The sequence below is a fragment of the Dermacentor albipictus genome, chromosome 1 (assembly GCF_038994185.2).
Source record: "Dermacentor albipictus isolate Rhodes 1998 colony chromosome 1, USDA_Dalb.pri_finalv2, whole genome shotgun sequence".
Lineage (NCBI taxonomy): Eukaryota > Metazoa > Arthropoda > Arachnida > Ixodida > Ixodidae > Dermacentor > Dermacentor albipictus.
In genome coordinates this window covers 16653952-16667539 of record NC_091821.1, presented here as the reverse complement: position 1 = coordinate 16667539, position 13588 = coordinate 16653952, and the positions used below count along the sequence as shown (strand labels likewise).

Here is a 13588-nt window from a genome sequence, read left to right as displayed (position 1 = left end):
AGGCATTTTTGTTGTTTTCATAAACAGTCCATTCATCCATAGTTTCTTTGTTCACTATTCTTGGCAGTCCTGTGTCAAAATAACTAGCACAGAACAACTCCTAACACATTGTTTCAGAAAGCTTAATCAGAGTGATTTGGTTTAGGCAAAAGAATTTGAACTTTGGTGCATATTTCATACCGCAATGTTAACAGCGCGCGTTCATTGCCGTACACGCCTTGGAGTGGCGAGAAACATAACCTATGCACCGACAACGTTTGTGCCACGGGAGCGTCGTGGAATGCTTGATACTTCCGTGCCTCCGTTTATTCAGTAGTCAGGATTTGAAAGTCGATCATTTGATAAGCAAACAACATGTATAATAGTAGCGGGATCCAAACACTATTAGCAAAAAAGGCGAGGTCATTGTTTTCGTAGATTTCGCAAAAAATTACCGCTACGTTATTCAGTATGCTCCCGTCTTTTCATTGGACGAACGAACGGGCTACAGCCTGTGCTACAGGCACATACTTCCATCCGGATGAAAGCGGTGATGATATCTGTGATCACTACACACTGTCTAAAACAAACCATAGTGTCAGTGTTCTGAGCTGAATTTTTCAAGATTCACAAAACAACAGTTTCACGGAATTAGTAAGCTATGCTACTATTCTATTGGAGCTTCGTTCCTGTAGAAGAGCCGGAAGAATATTCTAAACGTTGAGCGCCGCCGTCCCTCGGCGTAACCGCACGAACGCGCTCGTGCCACTGCTCGCGCGTTCGTCGTCGTCGTCTTCCACAGCTGGCTCCGATGCCACTCATCATGCCAGCGTTCCCATACTTGCTCTCCCTCTGCAAAGGCGCTGACGGCACCGGCCCACTGCCAGTCGGTGCGGTGATATTGGTTTCAAATACTTTGCCTGAGTATATCGCGAAATGAAAACACGTATACAGCTGCACTCAAATTTCTCATTAGGGAGTATCGTAATTGTCGAACTTTTTTTTTTACTCTTCGCATAGTAAAAGTGCTTGCAATGGCATTGGTAGCATTGTCAAGAGTTCAGTGGCTAGGGCAAGCCTTCAAAGGACTTACAGAGACCACATCGCGACCAGCTATTAGAGTGGGCAAAAGAAAAAAGTCAAAATGATCATGGTCATATGCGTACTGAAACGCGTTATACAAGCAAAAAAAAAATCAAACTAACGTCACGGTTTTAAAGAGACGTATCAGTCGCAGGTGCACAATTCCACCGATTTCGTCCAGCGTCCCCTACATTCATAATGGGAACAGCACGAACAAGACGACGACGGAGTGAAAGAATACTGGACGAGCCTTTCACTAGATGAAAAGATGTCCTTTCACTCCGTTGTCGTCTTGTTCGCGCTGTTCCCATTATGAATGTATACCAACTCGCCTAACTTGCCACTTTAATACAACGTCCCCTATCCGCAATCGGTGTGGGGCTGACTTCCTATTCCTCCACACAGGAATTAGATGTGGCTAAATAAACTGAGCCAGGGCAGCCTCAAGCACTTCTGTAGCAATCCCTCGAGAAAAACATAATGTCAGTACGTAATGTTTATCACCACGTCAAGATGTGTATTGCAGTGAAGATGAACTGCTAGCCAACAGCGCTGAATAGAGTAGGACCAAAGTTCAACATTTTTCTTCCACAACGCAAAAATTACTTGAGGTACACATTTTGAAACAAATTGATATATGTCCTATAAAATACGGAACCTTTAATCATTTTAAGTGAACCCCCTGAATGCGGAATTTACAATTGAAAACGCGACAAAACTTCAAGTTTTGAAACTGTGGGATCATTTTTCTCTAATATCTTGCGGTTGTTCCGTGCCAAAATATTTTAGACAATTATTTGGATATAATAATGCCAAGAATTATTAACAAAACAGCCGTGGACTAATCAAACATTTATTTTAAAATTTATAAAGTGCCCCAAATTTGCTTTTCTGCCCGCATTATAACCACATCAAAAATAAGGTTGGGGCCTTCAATGGTTAGTGCATAGTAAAGCACACTCTTTCTAAGTTTGTGAGACAAAATTCCCACTTCCTTCGAATTAAGTATCAGCGTTCGCGATTTTTTTTCTAGTGCATATTATTTTGCCTAAAGGGTAGCATTCAAACGATGCTCAAACAGACAAAACATGCTTTTCGCGCACAATATTTTATAGTTGCATTTCGTTGTACCTACTAAATGTCCACAATTGCAAAAAAGAAATCTGGGAGGTTCGGGTTTTCGGCTGGTGCGTTGACGGGACTTGTGTACACCGAACTGCCCTCAGGGCTTCGCTTTCGCTGCAGCAGCGCTAAGTCAAGCGTTTCACAGAGTTGGTCAGTGTCACAGAGTTTCACGGACAATTGAACACTTCTGGTACGTCGTGGAGACGACACTAAAAACTTTCAATTTTTTTACACATCCTCCTTAAAATATAGAAAACCTCGTCGCGAACCCTGTTGTTGGACCCACTATCGGTCCCCAGGGCGTCATCGCAAGGATCATTGTCCCTGCTCTAAGCCAGGCACAAATTTTGTCAGCGCTACACAGTTTTTGGTGCAAAGACTATGCAGAAACGTACATGTTCTTTGCAGCTCGAAGTGTGTGCAGTCATGTCATGTGTGAGGATGATAAAAGAGCAACGAGACGAAACGTTACCTTCTAAGGAATTGAATTGTGTCATGAGGCTTGGTTCGTGCCCAGATTAAGAAAGCGATGACAGAAAGGGAAGATATGGTAGAACATACTCGCAAAAAAAAAAAAGTGACAGCGGTTGTCCATTTCGTGCGTTACAGGACGGTGAAAGCTTTGTCTATCACAGGCCTGCATGCTCCACTGCTGCGCTGCCTGCTGAAGCAACAGTGCACGTGAATGATCGTAAACAAAAGTTTAAGAGCCCCATCGTGGTGGCACACAAGTAAATATTCTTATTATACAGAATGGGGGGGGGGGGCGAAACAGTTGTGCATGGTCCACCGCTGCGTACACAAAGTAACGCATAAGAAGTAGTAGCTGTGCCCCTTAGCTCCACACCGAACGCAATATTTGCGACGATATCCAGGCTTCTTATGACAGGCTCGACCTACCTTCCTTTTGCTACGATTTGGTGCACTGGTTGTGTCAACGACAGTACCGCACGTACTTCCTGTAGTTTCGCCGTTCACTTACCAACCACGATATACAGGGGAAAAGGCGTGTTGACTTACGTCTGAGTGCCCATGGCTCCGGTTTCTCGAAGGCGGCCACCGTACGGAGAAGGGCCAATCTGCACTGTTGCCGAATGTTGGCCCCGTTAAGCTTCCGCATCAGAGACGGTGGTACGCTGGCGAAGAGGCTGGCCATCATGTTTCGTAGCCCTTGCGTGATGTCAGCAGTGGTATTATCTGCATCTGCGGCAGCTGCTGTCACTGGTATCGACGGCGCAGATTCCTCATCGGCGCCACCCGTAGCATTCTCTGCTAGCGAGCACCGAGCGGAGATCTCGAGCAGCAAGCAGATCGCCAAGACGATTAATCTCATGGTGGTGCTTTTCCGTCTACTTTTCCCCATCGATGATAGAAAGAACATTGTGCGCGATTCCTAAAAAACAGAACTCCTATCTTTTTTTTTCTGTATCTGCTGGCTGCCTCTTTTTTACGATGATTCAAGACGAAGAGCCACGTTAATGAAAAGAGCAGAGCGGTAAAACCTTGCAGAACTGAGTTATCTCTGCACACAGCCGTACGAAGGGCAGTCCCCTTGCATGAACCTGGAAGTCTCTAGTGACACAGCAATGTCCGTCGGCAAAGCAGCGAAACACAAAAAATGCAGCTCGACACTCTAATCTATCAATGTGGCGTTAGCCTATGGTTATACGTTTTGCTAATGGGAAAATGTGAATGAACCTGGCTTCGAACTTTGGAGCAGCCGGTCTTGATAATCGTTGCGGTTGACTCGTCAACGTGGCAAGGTTGTAATGGTGCGGAATGATTACAAAGGATGGACACTTCTGGGCACTCCTGGCTGACTGATGTAACGTGGTTATGAAAAGAAGACAACCTCCTCCGCGGAGCGGATGTGCACAGTTACAAAAATTTCGCTTGCCCGTGGATGGCCATATGCGCAGAAACGGTAGACCGTGCAGGATGCCTCAAGGATTTCTCAGAAATGACGCCAGAAGCAAATAATTAGGGTATAGTTACTCTGACGACAAACGGTGGGAATGGTGCAAGTCGGATCATCAGTGCTTGTGGAGTGAGGTACGCGACCAAGTGCACGTAGCTGCGTGCGAACACGTGAGTACTGAGCTCACCGCCGGAGGGCAAACCAATGAAGCGTCCTATTTTTTTTTCCTGCCTTAGTTGAGGCGTTTCAGGAGGCTCCCGTATTAGAGTGCAGCTTTAGCTACGATATGTCGAAAACACTGGCGTGAGATGAGACGGAAACTGCGGGAAAATCAATGATGTCGGGAAATTACCTCAGCGCACTGTTGATTTCACGCTTTCCCTCTTAGCATTTCGCTCTCAGTCTGTGCAGCAGAATATACCGCTTCTGTTGTAGCACTCGACGTGGAAATACGTGACCCAGAAAGAGAGAGAGCGAGTTCAAAAAATGGAGTTCACAAATGACGTCCTTTGCCGACAATGCTCCGAATGCTTCTTTCGCTTGCAATGATAACTAATTGGGTGAGTCGCTTTCTAGACTTGGACGAAATCATTTTTAATAACAGCAGGACAGACAAGTTTTGATGCCTGCCTGAGGCCAAGGCCATGCTGCTGCCTTGCCTGTCAGTTAGCGAGACAAGTGAAGCGCCCGCTGATTAAACTTTTTTACCTTGTTTAAAAATGCAATCAACTGACAGCCATTCAGCGCAAGTTTGCTGATGCTGAGTGAGACAGCTATAATTGCAGTTGCTAAACTTTTTCGGAGCAACAGCTGTACAAGTAAGGCCCGCTTCTTAAACAAACAATAAGAATAAAAACTTCCAAGCTAGAGTGCACGGTAGATGGTCTTCTAGAAGTAATCTCAAAGCTTATTCGGCGTAAACAGCTGGTTTAACAAAGCATAACATCACAATGTAAAACCAAACTCTTATCTTTTCGAGCGAACCGCAAAATGTCTGATGTTTTGCGCGTTCAGTACGCGGTGTCATCGGGGCCTTCAGAGTACTAACCCGAAATCAACAGAATGAAAGCCTCCGAAAACGTCGTAGTTCTCGATGTCGTTGACGAAAGGGATGTCAGCAGGCAATAGAACAATAACGAGCGCCGCCGGCTGCCTCACCGAATATTGGCACATAATAAGGCGGCAAGTGGCGTGGGACATAAAAATTACAAACCAAGCAAACCGAAAGCCAAGGACAATAGCAATTTGTTTTACAATATGGCCTAAAAGAAAATTTGGCATCACCGACTATATATGCGAGTTTTCTAGAGGGCGCTGTACCACCATGGGAATGCCAAGATGTGAGTGTGAGGGGCTTGTTTTGAACGCGACTTGGCTCAAAACAGTCGTTTGCGCACAAATAATGGTGGTGGTGGTGGTGGTGGTGGTGGCGCTGTCTTGCCGAGTAGTTCACACCTTTCGTCACTAGGTAGTGAATAGTTGAATGCCTAGAGCACTGAGCTGGGGCCCTATAACGTAAAACTATTCCAATATGTTTCTATTGGGGAAGAAGAAGAAGAAGCTGGAGGGAGCGGATGCACACCACGTCGGCTCCGTATTCCACGAATGTTCTTCTAGCGCAAATCGCCAAAAAGCCACCCGCTATTGCACGCCAACGGACTCAGCTCGTTCCCAGGAACAAGTGGATACCGAAAACCAGGTGGGATTCCCATTTTTCAAGCCTCTACGACAGTATTTTGGCCGGACCTCGTGGCGGGAGAGCCGCGAGGCCACGCGCCGGGGCCGGCTTCCTCAACAATTGCCGATCATTTTCTCAATGATGGAAGTCACCGTAGAGGGGCGCAGCATATCCCAGGAAGAAATGGATACAAGCAAGGGATGGAAGGACGTCAGACACAGAAGATCAGACCGGCGAACCTCCCAACACCGCGAGAGCACCTTGTCGCCGACGCGGCTCGGCAAGCGCAACAACAACCCATGGAAAGGCAGGCTAGAGCAAATACGCAAGGCAAGCAGAATGCCACATTTGCCAAGAGGGGATTACAAGATTGTGATCAGACCGCGTGGAGGACTCAAATTATCCGAGCACGGTATAGTTCGCCTCACAGCTGCGGTACAAGATGCGGCAGGTATTCCTCGAGACGAAAGGGAGGAGGACATTGTCTGCCCCAACAACTATCAAAATATCCTCATCGTCAGTACCTCGGATCAAGAGCGTGCAAACAAATATCAGGAAGTAGCACGCATCAAGATTCAAGACAAGTTTTACGAGAGCAATGCTTACGAGACAGCACCTGACATGACAGCCAAAGGAGTCATCAGAGGAATCCCACTCGACGAGCGCCCAAGAGACATCACAGCAGCGGTGGTTACGAGTAAAAACCCAACGGCGATAGCAGCAAAGAGACTCAGTAACACTACCACAGTGATTGTGCTCTTTGAAGGACACAAAGTGCCCACGTACGTCCGATACAGGGCAGCGCTACTCCCTTGCTCCCTGTACAGGAAACAAGTGGATATCTGTCACCAATGTAACAGACTTGGACACAGAGGAGATGTATGTCCCAACCCTGACAACAAGATTTGTGCGGGATGTGGAACACCAAACCCAGAAAAAGACCACAATTGCCAACCTAAATGTCAGTTATGCGGCGAGGACCATCCGACCGCAGACAAGACGTGCAAAGCCAAATTCAAAAAGCCCTTCATCGTTAAACAGAGACAATGGCACAGACTGCAACGAGAACGACAAGAAGAACATGAGGACGCTATCTCAAGAGAAGACAGAGCAGAGACTCGCGGAACGCCTGGCCTCCTAAACGCCAGGGAACGACGCTCCAGGTCGAGAACAAGGTCTCCATCCACCACCAGGTCCTTATCCCGGTCCGGCTCCAGGACACCGGGGACACGATCCAGATCCAGGTCCAGAACTAAGCCATCCTCTTCAGCAAACCAGACTAACACGGTGAGCTGGGCAGACGTGGTCGATGGCGTGCGCCCGGGGGCTGGTGGGGAGACTGCCATTAATAACGAGATCAAGCAACTAAAACACGAGAACGCGCAGCTGAGGATTCTGCTAGCACGTATGAGCGATGAAATCAAAATTCTCAAGGAAGGAAAAAACCAAATCAATCAGGTAACTCCCACTCCACACGCGAGCACGAAAGAGCCATTTGAAATCCCGGACAATAAGATGGACGAAGGGGATGAGCCCCCTCCACTCAAACGCAAGGCCCAAGCCATCAGTGATAAAGAAGATAACGCAGTGGTAGATAAAGCATTAGCCGATATTCAAAAGAGCCTAGCAGAAATACAAAAGTCCAATGAAAAACGGGACGAAATGATGAATCAAATGGCTAAGGCAATAGCAGCAATTATGAGTAGATTAGATATCCTAGAGGCAAACCGGTCACCACGTAATGGACTCCCCTCCGTTGCGTCAGAAGCACCACAATCCATACCCACTTCACAACCACGTAATTATATCAGATCACCTTCTCTCCAACCTCCCGTCTCCCTCCCATGGTCGCACCCGAAATGAAGCGCACTAAAGAAGGGTTCAGGATATGGCAGTGGAATTGTAGAAGTTACGAAAACAAAAAGTCAGTCTTGCAGCAGTATTTGAAAGACAAGGATACACCGGACGTCATAATTCTGCAGGAAACACACGGGATTGCAAAGCTAGCAGGATACAGATCTTTTGGATATGCCGAAGGGGACACCAGGGCATTAACTACGCTGGTAAAAAGAAACATAACTTGCATGCAGCACAACACAGGCATAACGCACATTGACAATATTCTATTGGAACTCATCCCACAAAAAAAGACGGGACGTAGCTTATTTATTCTCAACATTTATAGTAACCCCATGCTACATAAACACAAATTCAAGAACCTGTTCCAGAAAACACTCAGACTTGCTGGAGAAAATCCGGTAGTTATAGGAGGAGACTTTAATGCCCCACACACCACGTGGGGATACTTATATACCAGAGCAAAAGGAAGGGACTTATGGAACGACTCGCAAGAATTAGGCCTCACGCTCGTCACAGACCCCGCAACTCCAACCAGAGTAGGCACGGCGCTAAACAGGGACACAACCCCAGACCTAACCTTTACCAAGAATATTGAAAAGGCGACATGGCACAACACACTGGAAGATTTGGGTAGTGACCACCGCATATTGGAATTACACGTCAGAGAAGGGCCGAATAGACCCAAGGAACGACAGATCAAATTAGTAGACTGGGAACTGTTTCGTAGAACGCGAGAGAAGACACAACAACGATCAATCGCAGACATAGAACAATGGACTAAGGAGCTCAGTGATGACGTCAAAGCTGCCACAAAAATAGCGCCACCTGAATCTAACTTGGATAAATGCGACAGCAGACTTCTCCACATGTGGGAAGCTAAGCAGTCGCTTCAGAATAGACTTAGCGGTCAGAAGCATAACAGAAAGTTAAGAAAGCGCATAGCACTCCTCAACAAAAAAATAGAAGCACATGCTAAGCAATTGACCAAACAACAATGGGACGAGATATGTAATTCCATGGACGGACAATTAAGCACCGGCAAAACCTGGCACATGCTCAGATTCCTGCTTGACCATGACAATAACAAGAAAAATCACATGCAAGCCATTAATAAGTTAATACACGCATATGAGGGTACAGAAGAGGAATTTCTCAATGAATTACAGCAGAAATACTTAAAACAGGCACTCCCTTGCATCTATCCTAGCTACAACGGGAATACAAACGCAAAATTAGACGAGGAACTCACAGAGGCAGAAATCCGCGCGGCCCTACAAAAGTTAAATACCAAATCTGCCCCAGGCCCGGACGGTATAACCAACAAGACTCTCAGGAACCTGGATGATGAATCGATAGCCAAATTAACAGAATACATAAACGAGTGTTGGGTAAAGGGAGAAGTGCCAGCTCAATGGAAGAAAGCGACGATAACGCTTATTCCAAAACCTGGTAAGGAGCTTGAGATTGACAACCTCAGACCAATCTCCCTAACATCCTGCGTCGGAAAATTAAAGGAACATGTAATTTTAAACAGAGTAGACAACTTCTTAGAGGATAATAACATATACCCAGATACAATGATAGGATTTCGCAAAAATCTTTCGACACAAGATGCGATGCTCCAACTTAAGCATCAGATAATCGATTATAACACGCGCTCGACAAGGGCCATCTTGGGCCTTGATCTTAAAAAAGCTTTCGATAATGCCAACCACGCAACCATATTGGAAAACATCGAACGAATAGGACTAGGGCAACGGACGTATAACTACATCAAGAGCTTCCTATCAGATAGGAAAGCAGTCATCTCCGTCGGAGGGCTCAAGTCGCCCGAGATCGACATAGGGGGGGCCGGCACGCCGCAAGGCGCTGTCATCTCGCCGATGCTGTTTAATCTCGTCTTGATGGGACTCCCCGAAAAATTAAATCACATAGAGTCCCTGAATCACACAATCTACGCGGACGATATTACTATCTGGACCTGTGATGGCAGCGACGGATCAATAGAACAACGACTCCAGACTGCAATTAACACAGTAGAGGAACACCTCATAGGAACAGGCCTCACATGCTCTGCAGAGAAATCTGAACTTCTATTGTACCGCCCCACACTTAGAGGCAGGCCTCCCAGAGGATACGACAGAAACAAGGCTCATGAGGAAATCAAGCTACACACCAAGAACGGGCGGAATATCCCAATAGTCAACCAGCTCAAAGTGCTGGGTCTGGTAATCGAGAACAAAGGCACAAATAGGGAAACCGTAATGAAGTTAGACACAAAGGTAACAAACACCATGAGATTAATCAAACGAATTACTAACAAGCACCAAGGTATGAAGGAAGAAAGTATCATACGGCTGATACAATCATTCGTAATCAGTCAGATCACATACATAGCAGCCTTCCACAATTGGTTTGCAGCTGAAAAGCGTAAAATTAACAACATGATAAAAAAAGCATACAAACTAGCGCTAGGGATCCCCATCAGTACGATCACGGATCTCCTGCTAAAGTTAGGACTCCACAACACACTGGACGAACTCATAGAAGCACAACAAACATCTCAAGCAGAGCGACTAACCAAAACCAAAACGGGACGGCATATACTAAGCAAACTAGGAATGAATTATCACAATCTATACGGGGAAAAGATGACGATAACGAGAGAAATTCGTGACAACCTCCTAGTACCAAATATAACCAAGAACATGCTGTGATGTTATTGGGACCGGATCACTCCAGAAAAAGGGAGAAGCAGCACGCGAAAGCAAAAAACACACATCAGACATATATTGAGGTACACAACACAGATAACGGCACACACACGTGATAATGTCCCAAAATGCCTCATAGGCGATATGCACTATATCTATGGATCGGTGGATTACGATTGGCCTACAGTTCCGGCGGCAGCTTGTGTCGCCGTGTCTTAGACCTCGTTGAACCGATGCCGGCCAGCGGGGTCGGACAACAGTGTCGGCCGGCGGGTCGGACAGCCGGGTTGGACGGCCGGGTCGGACCGCCTCGCGGAGCTCAGGTAGCTGGCCGCAGCCACCGGGTCGCGTTCACAGCTGGCGTGGTAGCCCTGTGGCCGCTCACCCGAATGCTCGAGCGCCCCGGTTCTGGACCGCCAGCCCTCCTGGACCAGTGCCCAGCGGAAGAGCGGGGTGAGGTAACCTCCCAGCGGGCGACAGTGTTGCTTCAGGTGTGGCGTATTGGCGCGGTCGGCGATAGCTCCTATGGGCCAGACGCCCAGCGAGGAAGCTGTTTTTCGTCCACCGCCGAACCTCGCGCACTGCTCACGCCACGAGCCACGGGCCACACTCTCGCGCCACGCTTTTTGAGGCGCCACTGCCGACGCTCCCAAGTCGGCGTCGATGATGATGATGATGACTCTCTTGCGGGTATTTGCCAAGATTCACTGTCCTCTTCGCCCCCGCACGGCGCACTGTCTTCGTATGTTTATGTTTCCACTCCCGCGTACCATATATTATGACAATACCCCCCTTTTCGAGAAAGTTGTTTACAACTATTCTAACACATGGACGCGGGATGAGAACAGAAAAAAAGGAAAATTGTCATGTACGTCTGTCCGATTGTTCATATGAGTACACGACACATCTTGCTCACAGGGCATTGCACCCAGTCAAAGAACGAACGCACAAGTCTGTTCGCTTTCACCTAAATACTAAACACTTGAGATGTCGCAATGTCTAATCACATTTTGATATATAAACAGGTGATTACGCGCGACTCGACTCAAGTAGTCAGCTCTGACATTGTCACAACCTTTTATGTAGTTAACAGTAAAAGAAAACTCCTGCAAAAGGAGACTCCAACGCAACACTCTGTTGACGTGCCTGGCGCGCTCCTCTGTGGGCTTGTTTCCGGTGGCCTGGTCCCCGGCGCTTTCTCGACTTCGGAGGGTCTTGTGTCGGCGCTTCTAAGACTTCAGGACCGAACGAACTTGTATTCTTGCACGCACACACAAGCACACACTGACGAGGATGTGGAGCGGCCTGTACTTTCTCTTTAGCGGTTGTCTTTTTGCACTTGTCGCACGACTTCACGAAGCGTTTTACGTCTCTGTGCACATCTGGCCAATAAAATTCTTGTAGGACACGATCGGTTGTTCTCCTAATACCTTTATGTCCTGCCATGATGTTTTCATGAGCCACTTCTAATACGCCATGTCTAAATGCTTTTGGTATGACCACCTGCTTAAAGGTTCTGCCAGTGGCCCGGTGGTAAAGGCGATACAACAATCCTTTTTCTTCCACGAACTCGTAGCTGTGGCCCTTTCCCGAGTTAAATGACTTGCTTACTTTCGCAAAAATATGTTTCAGCGTCGGGTCTTTCCGCTGTTCTTCAATGAGTTGTCCTTTTGTCACGCCACGTAAGACAATTGTCGGAATGCACGCGGGACGAATCTTGCCTTGTTCTTCAGTTCGGGCTTCAGCCACGCTCGATACATGCTGAGGCTTCCTAGGCGCCTTATTCAGCTTCATTTCTATCGGCGACGACTCCAGGTTGGGAGCATCGGGGGGTTTCCAGTTAGAGTCTGGATCATATGGTCCTCTGACACCTGGAAGGTTTCCCAGAATTACGTCGTAGAGGGGCTCGTCCATACATGCCACGGTTAATTCTCCTGTAAAGTACGGCGTGTTCATTTGTACGACAGCTTCAGGTAGGTGGCTTGTTGAGCTGTCCAGAAGAACAACGTTGCTCGTTCTTGCCGTCATATACACCTCTGGAACGAGTTCTCGTCTGACAATTGCGGTATTACAACCGGTGTCTCGTAATACACGAACACTTCTTCCTAGCAGCCGGCCTTCAACCACTGGCATCCCGTCGATGAAGAAAGTTACAGCAGTCCAAGGGTTCTTGTCATCGCTGTCGCTTGATCGGCGAGTCTTCTTTCCTGGACGCTTTGATTCATTCACTGGACGAGTTCGGACTGGTTGAGACTTGGTGAGTGCACACGCTGAACTTGGTTTGTTGTCTCCGTACCCAGTTCGGCAATTTTCAGCTGTATGTCCCGTTCTGTAGCACAACTCACACTTCAGCATACGATTAGGTGGGGCACGGCAGTCAGGAGCCAAATGTCCAAACCGATGACAAAGGGTGCACATAAGTTGCGGTTTCCTGGGAGCTTCAATGTTTTTTCCACCAGAATCCTTTGTGTTATCGGGACCCTTTCCTAGGTTTGTCCAGTTCTGCGCTTCAAGAAAGCGATCTGTCAAGCTAGCAAGCTCGTCAAGGGATTTGCACTCTCGCTCCTTCAAAAAAATGACTAGCTTTGGCTCACAACAACGCAGAAACTGTTCACAGATCATGTGATCTCGTAGACCTTCATATGTTTTAGGCACATTAGCCATCTCAATCCAATGGTCAAAATAGGCTGAAATTCTTGCTGTTAACTGTCTTCCAGTTTCGCCCTCTACTGCTCGTGCTTTACGAAACTTATCTTGGTAGCCTTGAGCCGTGAATTGAAACCTTTGTAGCAAAGCTTTCTTTACCTTTGGGTAATCTAATGAATCAGTGGCAGTCATCCGACCGATCACAGTTAACGCTTCCCCAGTCAGACACATGCTCAAAGCAAGAGCCCATTTTTCTTGTGGCCAGTCCTGCCCTGTTGCTACGCGCTCAAATCGCTGTATATACGCGTGTAAGTCATCGCGTTTCTCGTCGAACAAAGGAAGTAACTTCTGTGGATTGAGGGATGACGAGGAGGTGCTGGGCGCAGTCAAAAGTTCAGAAGCCGCTGCCGGCACATTCCGAGCTCCTTCCTGAAGCTGCAGCTTTAGCTGGAGGATCTCACGCTGCCTCTCGTCAGCTAAGCGCGCTAATTCAGCAGCTTCCTTCGCTGCCTCTCGCTCCGCAGCTCTCTCGTCCCTTTGTTTTGCCTGTTCGGGCTCAATCCATCTGCGAAGTTCTGCGCCTGA

At 47.4% G+C, this 13588-nt stretch overlaps 1 protein-coding gene across 4 annotated transcripts in view; it reads right to left on the bottom strand.

Annotated features, from left to right (window-relative positions):
• Window positions 1–4515, bottom strand: part of LOC139046761 (nose resistant to fluoxetine protein 6-like) — a 68301-nt gene extending 63786 nt beyond the window's left edge. Inside the window, exon 1 of one of the 4 annotated variants that reach the window (XM_070539348.1) lies at window positions 3208–4515. In XM_070539348.1, coding sequence (XP_070395449.1) covers window positions 3208–3568 — 361 coding nt within the window. In that variant the 5' untranslated portion in view covers window positions 3569–4515. The remainder of the gene's footprint in view (window positions 1–3207) is intronic. The other 3 variants (XM_070539343.1, XM_070539346.1, XM_070539351.1) reach the window with 3 other exon arrangements.
• Between the last annotated feature and the right edge of the window lie 9073 nt (window positions 4516–13588).